At 37.8% G+C, this 24,410-nt stretch overlaps 3 protein-coding genes across 6 annotated transcripts; 2 read left to right on the top strand and 1 right to left on the bottom strand.

Moving 5' to 3' along the window:
* Positions 1–86: 86 nt before the first annotated feature.
* LOC5515679 (rab-like protein 2A) lies at positions 87–6,676 on the top strand. The gene is made up of 8 exons (XM_001635747.3): positions 87–316; positions 443–472; positions 1,633–1,712; positions 2,462–2,541; positions 2,816–2,927; positions 3,272–3,369; positions 4,489–4,572; positions 5,113–6,676. Exons 1-8 carry the CDS (start codon positions 102–104, stop codon positions 5,179–5,181), a joined length of 768 nt encoding a protein of 255 aa, XP_001635797.2. The 5' UTR covers positions 87–101; the 3' UTR covers positions 5,182–6,676.
* A 1,395-nt stretch (positions 6,677–8,071) lies between these two features.
* Positions 8,072–12,425, bottom strand: LOC116619975 (E3 ubiquitin-protein ligase MYLIP). The gene is made up of 4 exons (XM_032385361.2): positions 12,225–12,425; positions 11,933–12,129; positions 11,391–11,771; positions 8,072–9,423 (listed from the first exon to the last, which is right to left on the bottom strand). The coding sequence occupies exons 1-4, from the start codon at positions 12,309–12,311 to the stop codon at positions 8,664–8,666; spliced, it is 1,425 nt and encodes a 474-aa protein (XP_032241252.2). The 5' UTR covers positions 12,312–12,425; the 3' UTR covers positions 8,072–8,663.
* Positions 12,426–12,987: 562 nt separating this feature from the next.
* LOC5515644 (grixazone synthase) lies at positions 12,988–21,361 on the top strand. 4 transcript variants are annotated; one of them, XM_032385362.2, is made up of 5 exons: positions 12,988–13,153; positions 15,986–16,123; positions 19,196–19,398; positions 19,838–19,985; positions 20,343–21,361. In XM_032385362.2, the coding sequence occupies exons 3-5, from the start codon at positions 19,207–19,209 to the stop codon at positions 21,221–21,223; spliced, it is 1,221 nt and encodes a 406-aa protein (XP_032241253.2). In that variant the 5' UTR covers positions 12,988–13,153; positions 15,986–16,123; positions 19,196–19,206; the 3' UTR covers positions 21,224–21,361. The 4 variants fall into 4 exon arrangements, with proteins under 4 accessions (XP_032241253.2, XP_048578661.1, XP_032241254.2 ...); XM_048722704.1 differs by having other exon boundaries at positions 15,986–18,531; XM_032385363.2 differs by lacking the exon at positions 15,986–16,123.
* The last annotated feature ends 3,049 nt before the right edge of the window (positions 21,362–24,410 follow it).

The raw sequence follows: 24,410 nt of genomic DNA, 5'->3' as shown, positions 1-24,410 counted from the left end.
TTGTTTGGGTGGGTAAATGGTTAAATTGAGATATAGAAAAATATTTCTGATTTGTCCTAGAAAAAAAAGGAAGACAATAATAATCGGAGTATAGACTTGTTATGACGGTTGCCCCGGGAGACGTGCAAGCGAGGCCAGGTTATCGTTTCCTGTCATTCGCGTTGGTTTCTGGGAAGGCGAAATTGGAAGTCAAATACAAAATGGCGGCCAGGGAAAATGAAGTTGATAGTTTCGACGACGTAACTTCAAGCAAAAAGGATAAAGAAACTTCAGTCAAAGTAATATGTCTAGGGGATAGCGCTGTAGGGAAGTCCAAGTGAGTGTATTGACCAATCACGTTATGCTTTGATTCAAATTTAGCGTCGATCTCGAAACATGAACCGGGGAAATTTCAACGTCAAGAAACATCCTAACTGTTTTTTATTATTTTATCTTAATACAGACTTGTTGAACGCTTCCTTATGGATGGATAGTATCCTTTGCATCGACGATAAATGTTGTTGTTGCTGTGCCTAGGTCTTGTATACTGTTATTGTTGCCCTTCATACATTTTGTATAAAAAAATAGCATTCTCAATTCGGTCATTCTCCAAAGGAAACGAGTCCATTCCTTTCTTTTAATTAATCGCATTAAGCATATAAAATCATTTCACTATACCCTAAAAATGACTGACATTTTTGGCACACAGTTTGCATATAAGAAGTAATATAAAGTCCTTGATTACTTGCATATTCTTTGTAACTGTACTATTTTATACTAGTCAGCATTAAATAAATCTTTTTAAGATTTCAAAAATCTAAAACCACTCTTTTTAGATCACAGAAAAAGGAAGGTTATTGAATCAGCTGTGTTCACACTGTCAAAAATCTTTATGACTCTTGTGGGAATATGAATTTTCAGAGCTAGATTAGTCCCCTGAAAAAATTGACAGGATATATTTTTAAAGTTTATACATTGTTGTCTTTTTCTCACTTCGATGGAGTGCTTGCTAAGTGAATATTTTTACACTTTGCTAAGTGTATTTTTTTACACTTCATGCATTTGCCAATCAGTAGCGTTTTCACATTTGCTAAGTTTGCCACTAGCTACTATTTGTGTAATGTAAGTACAGTAGGTGACCAAATATTTTGGTGGTGTAAAATGAAAGATAAAAAAGTTTTTCACTAATTGATGATAATTGAGCTTTAGACCTCAAAATGAGTTTATACTTAAACTAAATTTATACTTAAACTAAAGAATAATAACAAGAATATTATATGTAGTACTCTTTTTTATAATTTTAATAAATAATACCTTTACTTTACACCAGGAATAATGATGACCTTTGATATTGTATATAATGTTTTTGTAGACATGAGCATGGATGGAATGGTTTCTTTTCTTTCTTGTCTGCTTGCATTCTCCTTTACTCTTTTTTCATAAGCGCATAAGCGGCCTGTTTCCATGCCTGTCTGTCTCCTACCCTAATGAAAAGAATGGTAGGAGCACCATTCCTCAACTCACCCTAATTATCAATCCAGGTTCTTATGATCATTACCACCTACACTACGATTGTTTTTTTCTTCACTTACTGAAATTTACTTACTGATTGTTATTTATTATTTTCTATTTGTCCTTAAAATTTACAAACAGCAAACCGCAACAGCTATCAACATATGCATTAACCTTATTTCATTATGAAACCAAAGTAGATGACAAAGACATCAGAGTTGGTAGGTACTGTATTTAACTTAGGGAGTGTTCATTAATTACACCGGGGGGGAGGGGGGAATTTTGACTCAAGACACCTTAAAATTTCAGAGCCCCCTTTCATTGTAAACATTTTTTTCGGTGCCCCCCCTCCCCCCTCCCCCTTATAGAACCCCAAATTTTCTTTCTTTTTCCCTTAGAGGACCTCTTTTTTCGGAGCCCCCCCCCCCCCCCCCCCCTCAATATCTCCCCTCCCCCCCCCCCTCGGTGTATTTAATGAACACTCCCTTAGTGTATCAAACTTTGAAGGGCATGTGAAAAAATGTAACCTTCTGGCTTATACAGATTTTCAAAAGACTGGAAGTGGGAAAAAAAACTTAAAAAATACAATTAGAATAATAAACAAGAAATTGCCAGAAATTCTTCAAAATGAAGAGGTGGCCAGCCCCAAACCCCTCCCTACGTCTGCCTTGTATTGGCTCTTGGAACCCTTTTTAAAGAGGGAACTTAAAGATGAATTGTGTCGGAAGCATTTGAGTCTTGTTTCCTCATGTTGACCTAATTTATCAAAGCCCAATAAACTTTTTAAATAATAATCTAGTTTTTTTATATTTTCCTAACACATTCTGATTCCTAATCTAAATAAGATGCATGTTTTACTTTTTATGTAATATTGTCCAGCAATGCACTGCACATATGCATTTTGTTTGTGATGTATGCCTGAAGCATACATTTTGGTGTACAGTAGATAACAGGTGTTTTTCTTTGTTAGATTTTTGGGATACGGCTGGACAGGAGAGGTTTAGCAGTATGCATCCATCCTATTATCACCAGGCCCATGCATGTTTATTGGTAAGGTTGCATAGACCACTGAAAAATGCAGATTTGCTATGAAACTGACACACTGAAGCATTGAAAAACTAGGGCAACATAGGCACTATGATTCTCTGTACGACTTTCTTATTACCAAATGTATGTGTCATCGTTTGTAGACTTACCGATTGAAACACATTGTATTTATTTTCTTTCACAACATTTTCTTTTACAATCATATATGCATGGCCTTCTTATGTCCTTAATCTAACTTATTGTTACTGAAGTAATTTATATTGTGCTTCTGTTCTAGGTATTTGATATTACAAGAAAAATCACTTACAAGAATTTGGCAAACTGGTATAAAGAGCTTAGAAAATATAGGGACTCAATTCCCTGTATTGTTGTTGCTAACAAAATTGATGGTATCCTTTTTTCCTATCCTTACTTAAACAGTAACATCTATCTTCAACCACAGACATTGAATAATCAAAAAGCATTATTCCAAGTCAATACATAGAAGAGGTGGACTAACTCAAAAATAACTGAAAAGGACGTAAAATCAGAGGTGTCATCTTTCTTAATCTACATACATTTTTGCAATGTTAAACTACAGTAGATGGTCTCTAATGTATTTGGTATTTAAATGTCATTTACATGTGAAACATTTAGAAGCTTGTTACAGTATCAGGTTATAAGTCTAGGCAATATAGCATTTGCATTTGCATTTACTATTTATGTGTTATCTTTTTCCTTAATAACTCGGCAGTTGATTACAAAGTTACTCAAAAGTCTTTCAATTTCCCGAAAAAATATGGCCTTCCATTTTACTTTGTCTCTGCATCTGATGGTACAAATGTTGTCAAGGTAAGATACATGCCTTTCAATGCTGACATACATTCAGACAGACAGACAAACAGACAGAAGGACAAACATTCAGACAAACAGACAAACATTCAGACAGACAGACAAACATTCAGACAAACAGACAAACATTCAGACAGACAGACAAACATTGAGACAAACAGACAAACATTCAGACAAACAGACAAACATTCAGACAAACAGACAAACATTCAGACAAACAGACAAACATTCAGACAAACAGACAAACATTCAGACAGACAGACAGACAAACATTGAGACAGATAGACAAACATTCAGACAGACCGACAGACATTCAGACAGACACTCAGACAGACAGAAAAACATCCAGACAGATAGACAAACATTCAGACAGATAGACAAACATTTATACAGATGGACAAACATTTGGACAGACAGACAAACATTCAAACAGACAGACAAACATTCAAACAGACAGACAAGCATTCAGACAGAAAAGGTTTCAGATAGACAGACAAGATTTCAGATAGACAGACAAGCATTCAAATAGACAGACAAGATTTCAGATAGACAGACAAGCATTCAGACAAACAGACAAACATTCAGACAAACAGACAAACATTCAGACAGACAGACAGACAGACAAACATTGAGACAGATAGACAAACATTCAGACAGACCGACAGACATTCAGACAAACACTCAGACAGACAGAAAAACATCCAGACAGATAGACAAACATTCAGACAGATAGACAAACATTTATACAGATGGACAAACATTTGGACAGACAGACAAACATTCAAACAGACAGACAAACATTCAAACAGACAGACAAGCATTCAGACAGAAAAGGTTTCAGATAGACAGACAAGATTTCAGATAGACAGACAAGCATTCAAATAGACAGACAAGATTTCAGATAGACAGACAAGCATTCAGACAGACAGACATGCATTCTACAGACAGACAAACATTCAGACAGACAAGCATTCCTACAGACAGACAAACATTCAGACAAACAGACAGACAAACAAACATCTTCTTTGGGCCCGTTAAACTTGATAGCAGTACAGCTTCCATCCCCTTCAAAAGTACAGTATGCCTTGCATACATGACAGCTATTTCTTTACTGTACAGGTATTCAGAGAAGCAATCAGATTAGGAGTGAACTATAAGGAAAACTCTACGGATTTTATGGATATGGTTATGCAAGAGTTAGAAGTGAGTATCTTTCTGCATTCGAACAGTTTTATCGCTTTTTTTTTCAAACAGATAATGCTTTAAGGTTGACTAGAAATTGCACAAGTTATACATACATGTTTTGTTTGTATTTCATTTGTAGTCCTCCTAAAAGAGAAATGCTATGTCTTATTCCAGAATCTATTTCACCTGACTTGTTGTTTTCCCAATTGAATGCTTCATCATCATTTCTTAAGAGATGTAAAAACAAATCTTAATGTTGGAAAAGAAAAAAGAAAGCAAAGGATCCTGGTGCAGTGTAAAGGGAACTGCAAATTCCAAAAATAATCACAAAAAACGCCATTCATGTTTTGATTTTATATGTTATACTGTACAGTAGATGGGTGTTTATATATGTTGGGTGGATTTACCAAAAACTGTTCTTTTCTAAGCATTATATTGCTGGGAGTTACAGATGGGATAATGTATCAGTCATCGTTTGTTTATGCTTGCCTTGCCTCATTTTATCCTTTTGGGATGCCTTAGTCAACTATTTGACTTCACATTTCTTTACTTTTTTAGAACTTTGATGAGCTGAGCACAACTCAAGAATCTGAATTTGACAACAAAAGTGATGAAGAGAATTCCTGATAATTCCATTCTAGAATATCGGAATAAGCACAGAAATAATATTTACCAATCTACTATAATTGTACAGTATACAAGTATTGTACCATATACAATATCAGCTTGTAATCTCTAGCTTTTCCGCCACTCTTTTCACATTGTCAACAATCATAGGCTATTGATACTAGGGGGGGGGAGTCCAGAAGAACCACCTGGTCGACTAAATTGAAAAAGATCTGAGTACCACCGCAAGCAGACAGTTACCAACTAAGGAAAATGAGATAATGAAGAAAATTTTAAAGGACACTGTCTCTTGGGAAATGTGATCAGTATGATCACAGCCTGTGCAATGTACCAACCTTCCAACTCAGAACAATTATCTTCTAACTCCTGTAAAACCCTTGATCTCAGCCTGTAGCCACATTTATATCTATTTTTAAACTTTTGTTAAAGTGGTAATCAGACCAGTTTACTTCCTGCCAATTACGTAACAAGCTCTGATGAGAGAGATGCTGGAAGTTTCTTTGAGAATGTGACTTGCAGGCCTGTAGCCAGAATAAAAATTTCACCAAGGCAAAGCCAGCCACTGGATGATAAATCCAACAAAAGCAGGTGTTAAAATTTTACTGAGTGCCTTTCTTGCCTGTCTATTGGAAGTTTCTTTGAGAATGTGACTAATGATTTATAGCAGATGGCCTGGTAATTAGAGTGGATTCTAATAGTTTCTTTTGTCTCTTGCGGTTGAGGTTTCTGTTCGCCCCCAGGAAGAAAACTGGTGAAGGTAGCACTTTAAATATTACAGATTCTAAAAAATTCTTTTGTCATATAATGGTTGAAGTAAACTGGTTAGGTGGCAGCTTTTACAAAAGTGTAAATAGCAAGCTTATCCGGCAATGGGTGTTCATTTGGTCACTATGCATTAAATGCACATTATCTTTAAAGTCTTTTTTGGACAGTAAAAGCAATGAAGCAGGTACTAAATCTCAACTTTTGGGTATTTTATTGGGTTATTCGGGAAAGTTTTGTCCTCTAACATTGAGAATCCTGGGTGCACAAAGGGGCAAGGGCCATTGCATTGGATAGGTGACTCAACCTTCGCACAATAAAAAAAAAATATAATTACATTAGAACTAGCCTGATCTCAGTTAATCTTGGTGTTTGAAAACAAAGCAAATATAACCCCAAATTAAAGCCAAATAGTAGGGCTACTATAAGTTCACTTCAAAATGTGCTTTGAAGCAAAGTTTACTGGTCTGAAGCAGTTGCCATACTTTGCCTTAAATGTGCTATTGTTGTATCTACTTGTACTGGCCGAATATGGCCCTGTTGTAATTAGTTATCAAATTGTGTTCCATTCCCCTCAAATCATTTCAGTAGCTTATTATGTATATAATTAAAATATTAATATATGGCCCTGCATCACTGGAGCTGGCTGATGCTAATGTATAGTGTGACGATGGCAGTTGATTCTTGTAGAATATTCAGTAGAAAGTAATAAAAAAATATCAGTGACATGTTATGTGGATGGTTTTGTGTTATTTGGTTTAGATTCATTTCCCAGTATCAATTACTCCTTTACAAACAAGTACTGCAGTAGAAATCGCATAAATAGCTCTTTTTTGGAACTAGGTAATTTTATCTGAATTTTGATAAGGGATATCAGACCTTTCACTTATAAACAGGCCCTATTCAGTAGGTGTAGGAATTGGTCTGCCCAGGGGAAGTTTGCCCTCTTGGGTTTTATAGTCCAAAAAAATGCCACGTACAGAATTCAAAACTGGACTTATTCATAAGCAATTGTTGTAATCAGTGAGAGTCTTTTAGCAGGGGCGGTAAGGGTTATTTTCTTGATCAGTGAATGGCCTTTTTGTTTATAGTGAAAAGGCAAATCGAAAACTGTGATTGGCGAAATTTGATCAGCATGAATTGTGATCAATGTTCTTTAAAAATCGGGAATCGTGATTTCCAAGTAAAGATTGATCTTTGTCTTTAGTTTATAGTGAAAAATGATTTTTGAAATTTGTGGAACTTGCAGGGACCCCCCTGGAACTTGCAGCCCCCCCCCCCCCCCGGTTTGATGGCTTGACAGTTTTGTTAAGAAAATATCCCCCCCCCCCCTTATATTGCCATTAGGTCAAATTAGCAACAATCTAGAACCGACCCCATTAAGGTGAGTTCTACTGTGATTATGTTTGCTATGGTGTCTGCAATAGCCAGTGTTCATGCATTTCCTGTACATAGCTGTCAACCCAACTTGGAAAGAAATCCGGTGAAAAACGTTAAATGAAATACAGCCAATGTGGGTGAATACAGAGAATGTATGAACATTCTCACAAATATTAGGCTTGTGATAATGTTAAAAATGACCAATTTGACAGATATGTCTGTATAGGATCTATGTTTATCAGAGCCGTAGCAGGTCTCAAAATATTGGGGGGGGGGGGCATGATAACACAGGGGGCACAGACTTGCCCCTATTTATATATATATTTTTTAATATTGGGCCCACCCCTTATTAAGGCCCTGAATGTCTCGAAAAATATTTGTACACATTTCATGGAATTAAAGAATGGGAAATACATAAAACAAGGCAAGTTTGTGGAGGCAGATAGATACAAAGTCATATACTGCCCAGTAGGAAATTGCTCTGGCCTGGGAAACGTATTAACTTGAGCCCACCTTCCTTGGAAGGGGGTAATGACGACCTTGAGTAGAGTTTGAACATTTGCACCATCACCATCTAAATAATACTACTGAGTGAATAAAGTTACCAGTGCAAATTTAGTTTGCATTGTTGGGGAATTTCAAATCTTGTCATGCCAATCTCCATGGGTGAATAAGCCCCTTGAATGTGCGGCAATATTTAGAAGTCCCTCCTACTGATAATCAACTGAGAATATGCATTGACAACAAATTAAACATAAATTACATTTACTTAGAAAAATTACAATCTTGTTGGTACTTAATACAATCTTAATACAATTTTTCTGGGAATGCTTTAATAATTAACAGGACTCCAATCTATTTGACCACTATACAAATAGATTTGCTCACAGAGCAAAAACCAAACTTAAAACTCAGATGACCTTTAGCCATCTAGCATTACAAACAATAGCCTCTGTCAAAGATTTATAATAGGTTCCTCTATTTATTTATGTAAGCATATTTCTATGTGGATTCAAACCTAAATACTCTATAACTTTCTTGGACTATTTCAAAAATATATACTGACCTGTATTTCTATTCACATGCAAAGCTACAATATCTACATCAACAAATAAACATTTGTTGAAAATCTATACACCAACATAATCCATCTTCTAATAATTGTACTATTATACAATATCTAGTTTATTAATATTTTTTTCAACCAGCTCTGTAAATTGTTTGATATCACCGTTTGTAATAAATCAAACAACTACAATATTATCTCCCTTAAGATTAAGTATAAATTAACAGTTTGTTTTAAGAGGCCTTGTTTCAACTGTCAGATTTTTTTGTAAAAGTTAGCTAACCATGACAGCATTTCCAGGATTTCCAAAACTCTCTTCTTCCAATGTCTCACATGGGAATTGAACGTGAATCCGCTGCACAAACGTAATAAAAGTCTTACACAGGGGACAATAGTACAGATTAGATGCACATGTTTGGCAACAGTAGACATGTCCACAGGGACAGAAGGCCGTGTTCACTTCAGCATCCATACAAATCTGGCAGGTCAGATCATTGTAGCTTGTGTCCATAGCAAAATAGATCTTTTGATTGCCATTGACTGATTCATTACACAAGGGGCAGAACTTCATGTTATCTGCACACCTGCTGCAAAACATGAGATGTCCACAAGGACAGAACAGGGTATCACAGTCATTAACATTACACTTAGAGCATTTCGGCATCCACTCTTGCTTGACCACTTGTTCTTTCTTGTGGACGAGGCTGTCGTAGTGACGGTCATGTGATTGACGCCTTGTTAGTTTGACGTCTAGGTGATACAGCTCTTTAGTTGGAATCTTGGTGAACCATTTTGCAGGCAAGGCCCAACACGGCATAGAGAGTAGGTAATGGTCGATGACAGATCTGCGGACCTTAGGGGAGTAATAGAAGAGCTGATGCTCTAGTACTGCTTTGTGCATTGCTTTGGCACCCTCGCTGTTAGGAAGGAAGAAGTGGACGAAGTTATATCTGCTTTCCTCGATGGGTTTCTTCATTACCAGAATAAGTCGATTCTCTGACAGATTCATCTTTGTAATACTCTCAAAGCAGATCCTGCTGGAAGAAAGAATACAAATATTATTTATAATGCATTTGCATGTGACCTTACTCTCCCATTTCACAAAAAGGGGCCCAGAAAATGAACAAAAGGTATTGATCAGCCCTCCCTCATGGTAAAAAAAGCAAAACAAAAACAGCAAAGAAAAAATGGCAGTTCTTTAAATGTGTCTGCTACTTGTGTGGTTGCTCAAAAAATGTGGACCTCATGCTAAACTGACAGACTATTCAATGACATTCTAAGTACCAAAATAGACAATTCAAGCATATAAGGCAAAGTCATTTACAGATTTTCCTGTCCAGGCAAAATAACATAGGGTTCTGCCCTGACGAAGTCTTACTAAAGACGAAAATTTGGCAGGGTCGAATACCAGTTTTTGGTGTATTGTATTTATCCTTCTGGTTCACAAGCATGACTATTTGGGCTTTTTGTATTTATTTAAATATATCTTGATGTGTAGAAAAAAACAGGCAAACTACTGCATGTAGGATTGCGGGATGGAACAGTAGTTTGCATGTTTTTTTTTTTTTTTTTGTACACATCAAGGTATATCCCGCTCATACCTGCCAACCCCCAGACTTAAAAAAAAAAAACGGGAGTTTTAAGGGGGAAGGGAACGAGAACAGGATATATTAAATCAACATAACGACTGTACAATCTCAGTTAATATCTATTTGTTAAAATATGATAAATGGGTACCATGTGGTGAAATGGTGAAAACTTTTCGAGATGTTCCACGATAACTTTTGTGGTATTCCTGTGGTCTACAAGAAACGTCTGCAAAAGGCTCAATAATTATTAAGATTAGAAAAATTGAAAACATCATAACTTGGATACAAACTATAAGAATTGCAGAACTTTGTGCGTAAAATCTAACTTCTACTTCAAAATCAAATCAACTGATTAAAACTTTATCATAAACCAGGAGATTTAAAGGTAAAACCAGGAGACCGGTAAAAAATTTGATAAAAAACGGGAGTCTCACTAAAACCGGGAGAGTTGGCAGGTATTCCCGCTCTACATCGGTGTCTCCAGCACTCTTATATGAACGCCTAAACTCACACATGATATTTGGATATAGATATTTGTATGACATTGTTTGGGGGATCCTGAAAACACTTCAACATGAAAGTTATAAAACAAGGTGAACTTAGGGCAAGAGAGGGTGTGGTCTCATTGCTAGAGACAACCTGAGTGACGAGTATTGAAAGATGGGAAATATAATAAGCCAGCTAAATAGCAGAAAGATTTAACTTGTTATTTTATAGAGCTTCTATTAAGAGTATCACGAATACATAGATGCTACCAGAAGATGCCAAAACACCTAGTATTTGAGCAAGAAAATAAACAGGTTCACTGGTAGAATTGTTTGTGGATTAAACCATCACAAAAATTTTAAGTATTACCAGCAGAGTCTTTGTTTATCAGTGGAGATCTTAAGGTGGCAGCAATGAATGTTTCTGGAGCAAAAATACCATCTATGTTTAGGAATGCTTTGTTATTGCATGCTTATTATAAACTTGGGTTTTAATTATTAAAAGTCACGTTTGAGTAAACACAGACAACTTTTGCAAGGCAAAATAAAAATGATGCAATATAGGTAGTGACAAGGCTAAAAAAATATGCCTGATACAGTTTTTTAGATGATTTGGCTATGTATCATATAAATATATGAGGAATTATCTGCAAAATTTGCGTGTGTGTATGGCTTGTGTCAATCAAATGTGACACATTAATCAAGGCTTAGCCTATTTTGATGGGGTGAAGTTCTTGAACCAATTAAAAGTAAGGAATATTTGACAGCACTTGTAGACGGAATTTGTCAAGTCGAACAATCGAACAATGACGCTCAGGCAAAGTTTACAAGCGAAAAAACATTTAGATGTTTCCAATTTGCAAAACATAAATATTAATCTGTAAGGTATAATATGTGCAAATCAAATAATTGTACATGCCCACTCACGTTTGCTTGATTTTCCCGTGTGATTTGCGCTCATAAATTTTGAGGCCACAGCTCCCAACTGCAACAACGATTTTATCTCCTGCAGCTTTAGCTTTGAAGGTCTCTGAATCGTAGAGTTCTTCTCTGGACATCTCTTGTAAGAAGAGATTCCTAGCTGAGATAGAATCGATGCCTTCGAGAGCCATATGTAGCTTGGTAACTTCTATCTCCATCTCTTTTCTAGGCCAAGGTGAAAGGAACTCCGGATTCGCTCTCGGTTCGCTGCTGTAATCTCCGTATTCAGACTGAGCCATTAAAGCACAAAGCCTCACCGCCTTCTCGCGTGTTAAATTGAATTTGCCTTCGGAGATCTGGTTCTTGAGGCAGAAATAGAACTGCCATCTATAAAGACAAAAGTATCGAGTTTCGGTCAGCCGTATCACCAGACAAACAGCCTTGCTGTTTTGCAAGCAGGACGTTTTGTAAACTGCTGATTCCGATTTTAACTAGATAGCTATTGAGATCATAGCTGAATAAGCCAGCTACTAAGCAAAAGTGCTGACCTCGTTTCTTCTTGCTGTAGTTCTTTAGGAGCGACAAAAAACTTTACTTCAAGACGAAGTCGATAAGGTTTTCCTGGGAGATGGGGCCTCAACTGAGTCAATACTGGATTTCTGAGGTTCAACCAGACATTTGTGTCGTTCACACAGTACTTTAGACCAAAGTAGTTCTTCTCTTTGATCTTTAGTTCGTCGCAAACCTTGAAAAGAGAGAAATGTCAACGAACATTCGCTTCAAATGAACGCGAAACGCATCACAACAAACTACGCTTTACCTCGCTTGTTTGCCTCTCACCTTGTCTAAAACTTCTTGTCCAAGCTTTTCTCTTGTAAATACAAAATCATGCAATCTCCCGCAGCTCTCTTGTATCGTAAACTTCATTTTAGGCAAGATTTTCAGTGCATCACTCCAAGATGGCGGGCGAAAAGGCTATAGAAATGAAATGATCACGATAGAAAAATTCGAGTTTGTCAGGAAAAATCTTCAAAGCCGAAAAACTTTATGTACATCATGAGAACAATAGAAACACCCGCTTGATTGATAGGTGTTAAACCAATCAGATCGCCAAATTCTGCTGCGCGGCTACATAGGTTCTAAAACTGGATGAGCAGGAAAAGAGAAAACTCGATCTAACCGGAAGCTGGCGTCATCCAAGTTAATAACATTACCCATTACCGGAAATGAAGCGAGATGAGATAGCCATCCTAAACAGACAAAAGAAGCCCTCAAGCCAATTGTTTATCCAGACTTCGGTGGCCCAAATGCAAAAATCGATTAAGTTATTCGTGGTTTTAAATAAAACAGTATTTTTGATAGAAATCACACGAACAAATATGCTTAAGGCCTGCACTTTCCTTTTCATGCACGGGCTGGTTCCAGAGCCTCATGCGTCTCTTTAGTGGTCATTCGTTTAGATGTTTGTTATTGCGAACAATAAGAATTATAAACCGGTTTCGACCTTTTGAACTTGAAGCGAAAACACAATAGAAAACTGTAAGAATTTCTTGGTTTCCATGACCACACATCAATTGGCAAATCAGCGACCAAGTTCAGATTCTTAACCTAGCAGAAGTCGAAATTGCGCTTTGAGAGGCCAGAGCCTCGTCTCAACCTCGCTGGCCACTGAATAGAGAGACGCATGAGGCTCTGGGACCAGGGAAGGCTATTAATTGCAACATGGGGAAATTTCCCCATGTTGCAACGGAAGCAAGCCATTGCCTGAGGTAGTATAAACTTTATTTTGCATTTTTATTATAACAGTTCTAGGCTTGTCGGTGCTGAAGTTACTGATACCAAGTTTTTGGTTGCTTATACCAATCCTCTCTGCCCTGAATAAGTCTTTTTAAGACGAAAATTTTTGAGTCGATTACCAGTTTTTGGTCTATTCTAATACTCTATGCCTTATTTTCCCAAATTCGTCTGTGTTTAGCAATTAGCTATTCGATAAACACATATAACGGCCAAAGCTCAAGTTTGCTTGCTTAATTTTTTTTGTGAGGGAAACTTTGCCACGGGCAAATTTTTGTCTATTTTTGCAACTGAGTACAAATATAGGAGATCAACTGATCAAGGAACTTGAATAAGCAACAACAAAAAAGTAGCCTTGATGCTTTATAGTACTCACATGGGCTAGCACTTTTTTCTACAGTATTAGGAATTTGTATAGACTTATATCCAAATGAATATATATTGAAAATGCTGCAATTTCACAGACTACGCACCGTACGAACTAATGTGATAGCTGTTTTTCATCGTGTGGATGATAAGTGCTGCTATCGTATTGTGGGTTAGAAGTTAAGGACTCTGGTTATTGCAGTGCCGTTGCAGACCTCGAATTATTGGGGGGGGATGCACAATACAGAAATATTAAGAAAAAAAAGGGCACAGCCATCCCCTACTGGTCATTTCCTTATAGTTTTTGAAAATTAGGGTGGGGGGTACGTGCCCCCAGTGTGCCCCACCCTTTGCTACGGCCCTGTATAGTATACAGTATGCATTGCGGATGCATTTTATTGGGCATGCGGATTATCACGCGGCTACGTGGCTACGCAGGTTCATCAGCGCGAGGATGCTCTTCAATCGTGCATCGTCATGACGACCAGTCTCTTGCAGGAGGGTCCTTGTGACATGGCACAGGCTGCCCAAGCTCTTTTTTAACTCGTGAATGCTTGCAAAGCATTTACTTCCCTGCTATCAGAGGCCTCTTTTCTCTGTATTTCGCTGGGCTGGAGTTCGCGAGGAAAAGATACCTCTGCCATGGGTCGAAACTGTTTCTGTTGCGTGAGCGTTAATAAGCGACCGATGTGCCAAAACCCGTACCATCGCGCGAAAGCTGTCAATATGCTTTGCATGGGTTTAGTCGGAAATCATGAATCAAACTCCGGTTAGTTCTCCTCTTCGAAAAAAGAAAACAACTGGTCAATTTCAATCACCTAAAACGTCACTAAAAAGATTGAACAACAAACGAGACGAGTTTTGTCTTGTTTGTGGGATTAATTTCAAGACATCTGGGCAGGCGAGTTTCTTCAATGTAAATATCGCACAGTTGGATTCGAAGAAAATGCTACAAATTTTTTTGTTAAACTTAGATCAGCTATTCCCAGAAGAATATGCAAAACCTGTAAACGGAAGATTGACTCGTTTGTCAAAAGAGAGAAAATTCTGAATGAAGATAAGGCATGGAATGGCTTCTTTTATAATCCGTCGCGTGATATTTCTACGGAGGACGCCGTTTCGAATGCGGGCTTATTATCCGGCAGCGGATATACGTTTCATGCATGTGCTAGTCATTGTGGGCTCAAATAGTGGCCAGTAATTAATGAACGGAGCATGCGCTATGGATCTCCCGTCCACGATCGTGGACGGCGGTTTGATCAAACGAACTTGCGACCCATGGCAGAGGTATCTTTTCCTCGCGAACTCCAGCCCAGCGAAATACAGAGAAAAGAGGCCTCTGCTAGCAGGGAAAGCATTTACGAGTTGTTGTTTTTTTCTATTTTTTTAGTGTACAACAAGTAAGGTCAGGTGATTGCATATTCTTTATCCGATTCATCATCAATAATAACCTGCAGTAGTTCCTGGTGGCATGCACAGCCTGTGAATGCTTGCTAAGCATTTACGAGTTATTTTTTTTTTGTAGTAAATAATTTCACTAAATAAATAGCTTCCCGGGGTTGTCGTCCTTTTCCTGCTCTAAAAATGTTTTTCTTTTTTTTCTACCAGACACCCAAAGTGCATAACGAGCACATAACTTGGGCAGCCTGTGCTGGTGGTTCCAAGGGGTCGCTTTTGGTCTAAACTTGTTCTCAGGGCCCTTTCCCTTTCTTGTTTATTGCTTCCCGCCAAACCCAAGTATCAGGAAAAGAAAAGGGCCTGGGGACGATGGCTTTTGCCTTCGTTTCCTGGCCGTTGAGAATGCTAAATTTCGCTGCCCTTCCTATTCCTGATGGCTAAGTAGACCGTAGGAGTAAGACGATGGATGGTTGTGATGATGACTATAAAAATTACGGACAGTATAGTTAGAATGAAGAAAATAATGATGATTTGAATTCGCACATGCGGTTTCTGGAAAACTCGCCCCACTCCTCCGCATTTTTTTCAAAATAGCGACCAAAAAGCGGGCGCCAGGTTTTCTCGCTGAATAAAAAACGCATACAATTTGGCTAATACATATTACATATGGGTGATATTTTTAACAGTATGCGGTGTTAATTTCTAAATTGAAAAATAACAGTATGGCGTAAATTCCAAAATGTTTGAAAGATAAAGGATAAAATCCATCAAGGGGGCCATACTAAGCATTTTCCATATGATACCTATGACTGCGCACCCCCCCCCCCCCCCCCCTCAGCCAATCCTTGGTACACGCCTGATTACTTTCATCAAAGCCCGCGCCTTAGCGGGAATGTTCCGGCTCTCTGTTAGCATACAAATGGAAGGTGTTTCTAAGCCAATCTGTTTGATTTAATTTAATATTAAAAGCATAAACAGAAGCTATTGTGTTTAACTAAATAACAAAAAGATACTTGTAATTATTTAACGCCTAGCGCTTTTAGGCGGATGTTTCGAGTATCGTTATTATTGAAGCAAATTTTCTGAATCCCGCCTACGTTGGGGGAGACAATCTTCTCGTAAGAATGAATTCGAATGTAAAAGAGGAGTAGACAGGACAAGGAACGATACTAACAAACAAGGTGAGTTTAGCAATCTTTAAAAATCCATAGTTATCTTTATTCCGGAAATAAAAGTTGAATGATGACATTCCTTGGTACAATTATCCAAAATAGTTACAGTGAAAAAAAACACATTTGTAAAACTCAGTGATAATAGGAAAGGCCAGCATTGAACCCATTGTTAATGAAATATTTTGGGAACGAAATAATGTACAACAAGTAAGCGGTGATTGCTAGTGATAAGTGACACGTTTTTATATTTTTCCATCCGGTTTATCATCAATGACTTGAAAAACTTCGTATCTCCCAGACATCATTTTAAAGGAGACTTCTCTTGGCCTTTGTAGTTACGATAAAACTGATTTTTTTTTTCTTCGAAAACAAACAATCTTTGCTCTCCTTTTTTTTTTACAAAAAAGGCGTCTTATATTCACACTTAGAATAGCATGCCTTTATTTTTAAACCATCTATTTTTTTAAAAAAAAGCTAAAATAAAAACACATTTCTTACTGAAAATATTGAATTCCCGGTACTGATTTCAAGCGAACACATTAGTCTGCACATTGCTTTTATCATAATTCAGTAGACATTGCCATATCCTACTCAATTGAGAAAAACAAAGTTCTGTTGCAGAGGCTGTGGGTGATTGTTGCTTACTTTAGCATGCTGTTAAAAAAATTAAGGAAAGTTTAAGCTGAACATTGTATTGAACAGAGTTAAAGTGAATACACTTTTTTCAAGGCTCTATATTCTCTTAGAAATTCTTTGCTCATTGACTATATAATAGTAATTGTCTGTCTCGGTGATATATTGATTTTGCCTTAGTCATGGCACATTAGAAATGTCCCCATTTTCTGCTTCATTCTTCCATGGACATATATTTGGCTATTCTTTATGCTGACCTGACAGCTGGTTATTGGCATTTGAAAACAATAAAGTTGGCTATACAGCCATACACCCGAAAATATAAATGAAATCCCCACGGACAGACTCATAAACAAATATAACAAAAAAGGACATCGATTTGCTTCCGATTATCCACTCTTTCCGGCTGAGGAAATCCCACCAGCAGTCAATCGTTATCACAAACCAAATCAATTATTTAGTGGCTTTAATTGAAGTAGAAAGCATATCTCTGATTAAAGACAATTGGGTTCTTCGACGTATATGACCTTTCCTTACGTTTAAAGCCAAAGATGATAACTCTAAAAATCCTTAGATATAATTGGTTTATCCACCACTGTGCGGCCTCTTTTTCTCCTTAGATGACGAGCGTTCAGATGAAAAAAAACATTCATGCTATTTCCGAAAACCGTTTCTGAAAAGAAATTAACAAATTCAACAAATTTTAACATGTGGAAAATGATTTAGAAGGTACTATTGCCAACAACTTCTGTAACATCTTTCTTCATACCTGTCCTTTTTTTTTTCGTATAAGTAAGACGTGATTTGTTGCGCGCGTGATTTATGGGGGCATTATTATCCTATTGAAGAGCTCCATTCATGGTGTCTCTATATAGGAAGTTTCTCAGAAGGGATCTATATTCAATCACAAGATAAATACTACATCTTTCAAAAACCAAATACTTATCTTTTATCGCCAAAGAACCTACTTAATATGTTAATTTATTAAGGTTTTTTAAATATGAATTCATTTTGAATTGAAAGGGATTCATGCGTTGGATTTAAGGTAAGTTTTTCAATAGAGAAAATTATTTAAAAATATCATTCTAAATTTCAAAGCTAAGAAAAAAGAATTCTAAAGCGTATACTTACGAAAAAAAAAATAATTTCAAAAGGCGACAAACTAATTTATTTGCCAATTATAGCTCGTTAAAATTAATAGATGCCCTATCATCTCTGCAATAATACGGCGGAGTGTGTTTTTACAGATCATCTAAGAAATATATCAAAATACATACAATTCAAGCCGATTTGAAAGAATCTTTGAATGTTTGAATAAAAGTTTGTGAAAGCCTGAATTTGTTATAGCCGTAATAATAATTAAAAACAAATCAAGAGATCATCTTTGTACGAAATTATTGCTTTATTCACACTTCCTTATTTATTATAAACATTTCTGAGTAAATAGAATCGTTAAAACAACGCTTAAAAATATAAGTAAGGTTAAAAGAAATTCTCGAAAATGCTCTTTTGTCTTTCTGGAGTAACAGGTGGTCATTGCTGTGAATGATATTCCGCACCCGAAAGAATGAGCACTCTCCCAAAAAGTTAAAAGAAAAAACTGTACCAGAGTACATACATTGGAACCCTTGATCAATCGAACTTATTACCCGCTCACAAGAATCATTTTTTTTTTAATTTAGTCTAAACTGGTTCTTATGTTAATGGTGCTTAGTGGAATTTTAGGCTACGCAAGTTCTTTAATAATTCCTGATGTAATGAAAAATATTCTACATCTGTGAAAGGTAAAAGATGGCATGTTTTTTTTAATTTGATGCCAAAACAGACTTAGACTTATACCAAATTTAGAAGTGTATACATGTTCAATGTCTCTTATTTTAAGTTATGTCTATTTTGTATAAAGCTTTTTCAACGTTAATTTTAGGCTAATGTAAATGGTTTTTTAATTGATATTTTTAGGCGTTGTTAAATTGCAGGTTCTTATTATAAGCGTAATGTTAGAACCTGCGATATATCGATCTCATTTCTTGAGCCTTTTGATATGTCGAGCCCTCGATAAATCGAACCCTTTAACCTTTATTACTCGAACTCGAACAATTTAACATATCGAACCCTCGATAAATCGAACCCTTTAACCCTTATTACTCGAACCTTTTAACATAATCGAACCCTCGGTAAATCGAGCCCTTTAACCCTTATAACTCGAACTCGAAAAAATTAACATATCGAACCCTTGATAAACCGAACTATCTGTCTAATTTGTGTGTAGGGGGGATAGGTTCGAACTTGATGCAAATGTTTTAATTTTAGTCAATTTTGTTCTCGTTTACAAAATATTTCGGCAGTTCGGTTTAATTATTTCCAAGGTTCGACGTATGTCTTAAGCCTAACTCGAACCCATAGTAACCCCAAAACTCCGATAACACTGTATATAACATGTATTCACAGGCATTCTGGCTATGCGACTTCCATCGCTAAGCACGCGTCGCGTCCTTATCTTGTTCGCGCTGTTTATCAAGGTGCACAGTAGCTTGATGGACGAGCAGCTCTGTGCGGAAAAGGCGCAGATAGACTGCAAGTGCCGGGTCAGCGGTGAACAGATGCTTGGGCTCAAACGGGAACGACGAGGGGACTGGTGCCAGAACTTACAGGTAACCATGGAAACTAAGCCGGTTCCATTTTAATTCTCTTCTCTAGAAATATATGACAATATTTTTGTATAAGATGATTTGACTTTAATAATAAAACCTGATTACGTAGCCCGGTTAGATAACCCAAGCGTTGTGGAATTTCATGGCCTTGTCTCTAATGAAAATAGTCAACCATTTTTCCTCGTCATAATCATTCTCATCTTCACCAGCATCAACCTCATCATCGACTTCAACACCACCGTGGCTCTCCCCCTTTCTCCCTGAACGAGAAAGGTGGGGGAGGGTATGTCTGGATTCCGTTTCCCCACACTACACTGGAAATACCACCAGCATTTCTAAAAGCTACAATACCCTTCTATTATATCTGGGCCACGCCCCTGATACATTAAGAAATATTGACGTGTCCTCCTCAACGTATAATGTTTATTTCTCTTACCAGAAGTGCATCGACTGTTTGTCTGTACCGAGGTGCGCGTCACGCAATCTTGCCCGGTATCGCTCCCTCCTTCTATCCACAGGCATCCTGAGTAGCAAAACGAGAGTCTGCCCTCGGATTCATTACAGTGCACTGGCGAGGCTGATAATAGGTGAGACCGTGACACCGGCGCAACTAGCGTAAGATACAAAAAATAAACAACCCTTTAAAAAGTGTCTTTGACAGTCATACCTTTCTTATTGTTTGATTTTATATTGGAAGGCGCATAATATACTAAAATCTCGAAATAACCTTATAAAGATAAAGTTTGATAATTTATTTACCAAATTCTATCGATAATATCGCATTGGCTTCCACAAATCAGCCGATGGAAATGGATGCTTTTTCACACTTGGTACTTTGCTAGGATGACAAAATGGCGGCTGGCAGAGGCTGTTTAAAAAGCAAGCATTTTTGTATAATCCAAAATAACAATTGACCTGATTCTATGACGTGTTCTGATTGACAGGAGCCATGCCTTCCTGCACCAAGCCATCACGTGACCAATGCGGTCAGCGGTGCGAATGCAAAGACGGTCGTCTTCACCGCTGCCAACGCGTGAGGGGCGAGTTTACACGCATGCCATACGAGGAACGCGCGCGATACACGCGAGCTTTCTACAAAGCCACCACGGACCCCCTCTACAAAGACGACTTCGAGAAGCTTTTAATAGAACATTCCAGACTCCCGTCTAACTACCTTCATCACATGCCACAGATCTTCTTCCCCTGGCACCGCTGGTACCTTTCCAAGATCGAGTCCTTTCTTAAGATGATTGACTGCCGAGTGACCATACCATACTGGCAGTGGACCGCCCAGGCCGGACACCTCTGGCGCACACTTCCGTCCGATGTTTGGGCCTCTGGACCGCAGGGGCTCGGAGGAAACGGAGTCCCCCCTGATTGGTGTGTTCAAGATGGGATTTTCAGGGTGGGTAACTGGCACATGCCGGTTGTCAAGGGGGGTGGATGCTTGAAGCGGCAGTTTAACAAGACATGTCATCTCCCGGATGAGGCTGACTTGAAGAAGGCTCTCGAAATCAAGGATTTTCTAACATTCGAGCGAATAATTCGAGACACTTTCCATAACAGATTCCACGACTGTGTCGGCCGATTGATGCATTTTCACGTGACCGCTTCAGACACCCCCGAGTTCCCCTTACATCACGCCTTCATTGACAAGATCTGGGACATGTGGGAGAAGAAACATAAGGTGAATAAGTACCGATATTACACCTCGCAGAATTACCTCATGCCGCTGGCGGACAGATACCCATGGGAATACCTCGAAAGTGACCATTTACCAGGCAATGTACGAGTAATGTATGAAGATTATGATAACAGGCACTAAACAAGTAAATGATTATCGTGTAAATCCCTTTAAAGTATACCCTGGAAAATACCCTTTTTAATAATCTTAATATATTAATTATACTGTTCTTGGTGTGTCATGACATCGAAAAGAAATAAAAGTGTACGGACATTTTTATGTACTCTCAGCATCTTTGATGTGTTCATGCTTTGGGTACCAGAGCCTGTGGACTTCTCTCGTCCAGTGATGCTCAGCTAAAATGCCGTGACGAGCGAGTCATATGTCGGTAATATAAAATACAAAATAAAATATAAAACTACTGCAAGTAAATTATAACAGCTTAGGCAATTCTACAAGATAACTACAAGATAACCATTCCCATGGAGCGAGTAACCTGAGTTACTCTCTATCAAATATCGCTAATTTTTTTTAAAGCATTTTAGGAGGAAAGGAGTGTAAAAATGTGACGGATTTCTTGCTCGCTAGGTACTCGTTTTTGTCTCTCTGGTAAAATCGACCAAAATGTAAACACTGAGTTTTGTCGGTGTTGCGAAATAGGTTACAACCTCTATGCTAGTTTGGTCGATTTTACCAGAATGCAACGCGCGGCGCCATCTTTTTCAACGTAAATAAAGAACAAAACCGCGCAGTGTGCGCAGGCTTTTCGCTCGCTCTCTATTCCTGCTGAAGCTCAACAGAAACGCTTGCTACGCAGGCTAGCATTGAGTGAGTGGAAAGGAAAAGCGATGGTTGAGAAGAAAGATATGTTTGGGGGAAAGAGATTGGGATTGGGATTGGGATTGGAAAGGGATTTAGTTGCTGCCTCACCATCTATGCGGCTATTTTTTTCTATTAAAATAATTGTTAGCAAAGAGTACGTTGCTTTACAAGTCTTGAAGGGGGTTTGATGACTTTAGACCTGTGAGGTCCACTAGGAGATTTAATTTGATGTTGTAGCTTGATCTTGTATCTTACACGAGTGTGAAGAGTAGCAGTGCTTGAAGTGGTTCCAGGAATGTTTATATTTTACAAGATTTCAAGCTCTCTTTTGTATCCGCGTGTGTATGGCCACAAGCAATCCTGAGTGCCAGTATCGGTTTCTTATTGGTTGCTATTTCTGGCATCTGATGACTTCATGCCTCAGGATGACTCATAGTCACGACACACCCGAGTACTTAAAGAAGGCTTTTCTTGAATAAATTTTAATAAAAATGATCAAGTATTTAGAGTAAAAGAAAAAGAAAAAGTAATAAATTTGCAATAGAAAGGTTTAGCTAGTATTCTAAGATTCCGTAATGCAAATGGGGGAATATGTCCCGTTCGTCCCCTAAAAGCATCGTTTGACAACCAAGTTTGACAGGTGTCATGTATGTGTCAAGGGAGGTGCAAAACTATGGTCATGTGATCTGTGACGTCATCTATGACGTCACTAGAAGCAAAAATATGCTGACATCATCAAAATATAAAACATTTATATCTCGTGAAAGAAAACAACCAAACTTGGTATGTGTCATGTATGTGTTAAGGGCGGTGCCAAGAGGTGGTCACGTGATGCGTGGCGTCATCCATGACGTCACTTCATATGACAACCAAACTTGGTATGTGTCTTGTATGTGTCAAGGGGTGTGCAAAAATATGGTCGTGTGATTTTTGACGTCATCAAGACGTCACTTAAAGCAAAAATATGTATGACAACTAAACTTGTTATGTCATGTAGATGTCAAGCGTGGGGGGAAGGGGGTTTATCAAGTTGGTCTCGTGATCTTCGAAATCATTGACGTCGTCGAAAACAGAAATATAATAATAATATTTAAAATGTGTTAAATTATTAAGCGAAAATAAGCAAAGATTTGGTCGTTTGGAGCTCCGCCTTTAGGCAATGCCTAAATCTATATTTTATTATTATTACTATTGTTTTTGATTTCATTTTCAATTTTTGCTCGACATTAGTTCTGCAGTTTGTACAAACGTCTACACTACAAAAACCCAAAACCAGACAGCTCTTAGCCTAGAGAGGTTTTTTGAGGATGACATGAAATGCCAATCTTAGCCCACATATTTGCGGGGCTATGTTATCACTATTGGTATCTATACTTTTAATATGAATCATCAAAAATACGGAATTTAATCTTAAGGGTCTGTATTGCACTCAGATTCACCTGTTTAAATTCTGGGCTGCCACACACATAGATTCTTTGTTAAAAAAATAATTAAATCTAAATAATTGATTAACTTACAATTTATTAATTAATCTGGAAACTATTTCAATCATAAAAATATGAGGGGAAACCCAGCCTCGATTGATGTAATTAAATCTTAATTATTAATCGACTTTACAATTGATCAGTAACTTTGGGAACTTATTTTGATTCCAAAAGTCTTAGGGGAAACGAACTTCTTACCATATTACACATCTGTCAAGAAAAACCTAGAAAACATATTAAAACACATACTGTATATCAGTTTCGTGCTGATTCACAATAAAAGAAAGTTAATAAAATTCTGACTCTTTGATTCAAATCATGCCTATAAAACCTGTTTAATCATTGTTCTGTGTGCTTTTCATAGCATTTCTTTAATAAAGTTTGTGATATTTCTTGGTCGCTTATATAAATCAGCTTTCGTTGATAAAGATTCACAAACACACAGAATCTCGTTCACTGAGGAAATCACTATCACTAACAGAAACACAGAACTTCGCATTTGGCTTTCTAACACTGGAAATGGAAAACTCGAGCTTGAAAAAGTTCTCTCTTTTAATTCTTATTTTGTCAAGTATTTCTTTCTATCTGGCCTCCGCTTCTGAATCGAAAGGGCGTATTGTCCGCTGCGAGGACGTCAAGATGAATGCATTTCGAATGCTTTGCAGCGGCCCGTGTAAGACATTCTACTGCCCATTTATCGGGGAGAGAAACAACGGCGACTCCATCTCGCAGTACTGCGTCTGTACCGAGAACGAAGACTTTCCAGGGCTGGAGCACTTTAGAGAGAAAAACGAGTTCAGCATGGACGGCTGGGTCGAGAAACAGCCGTCATGTCCAAAGAAACAAGAAGGCGAAGACGACGGCAGTGAAAGATGTGAAGACCAGAGTCCGAAATCTTTGATGGGAACGCTTACATCTCAAGCAAGCGTGTCGGTAGCTGACTCGACGACTCCTGAAAGCTCGGACCTAGAGACCACGATGATCCCTTCAAGCGAAGCGGTCACGAAAACTTCTTCATTTGA

The sequence above is a fragment of the Nematostella vectensis genome, chromosome 15, assembly GCF_932526225.1.
Source record: "Nematostella vectensis chromosome 15, jaNemVect1.1, whole genome shotgun sequence".
Taxonomy (NCBI): Eukaryota; Metazoa; Cnidaria; class Anthozoa; order Actiniaria; family Edwardsiidae; genus Nematostella; species Nematostella vectensis.
Note: the sequence above shows the minus strand (reverse complement) of the source record. Positions and strands in the feature narration are given on the sequence as shown.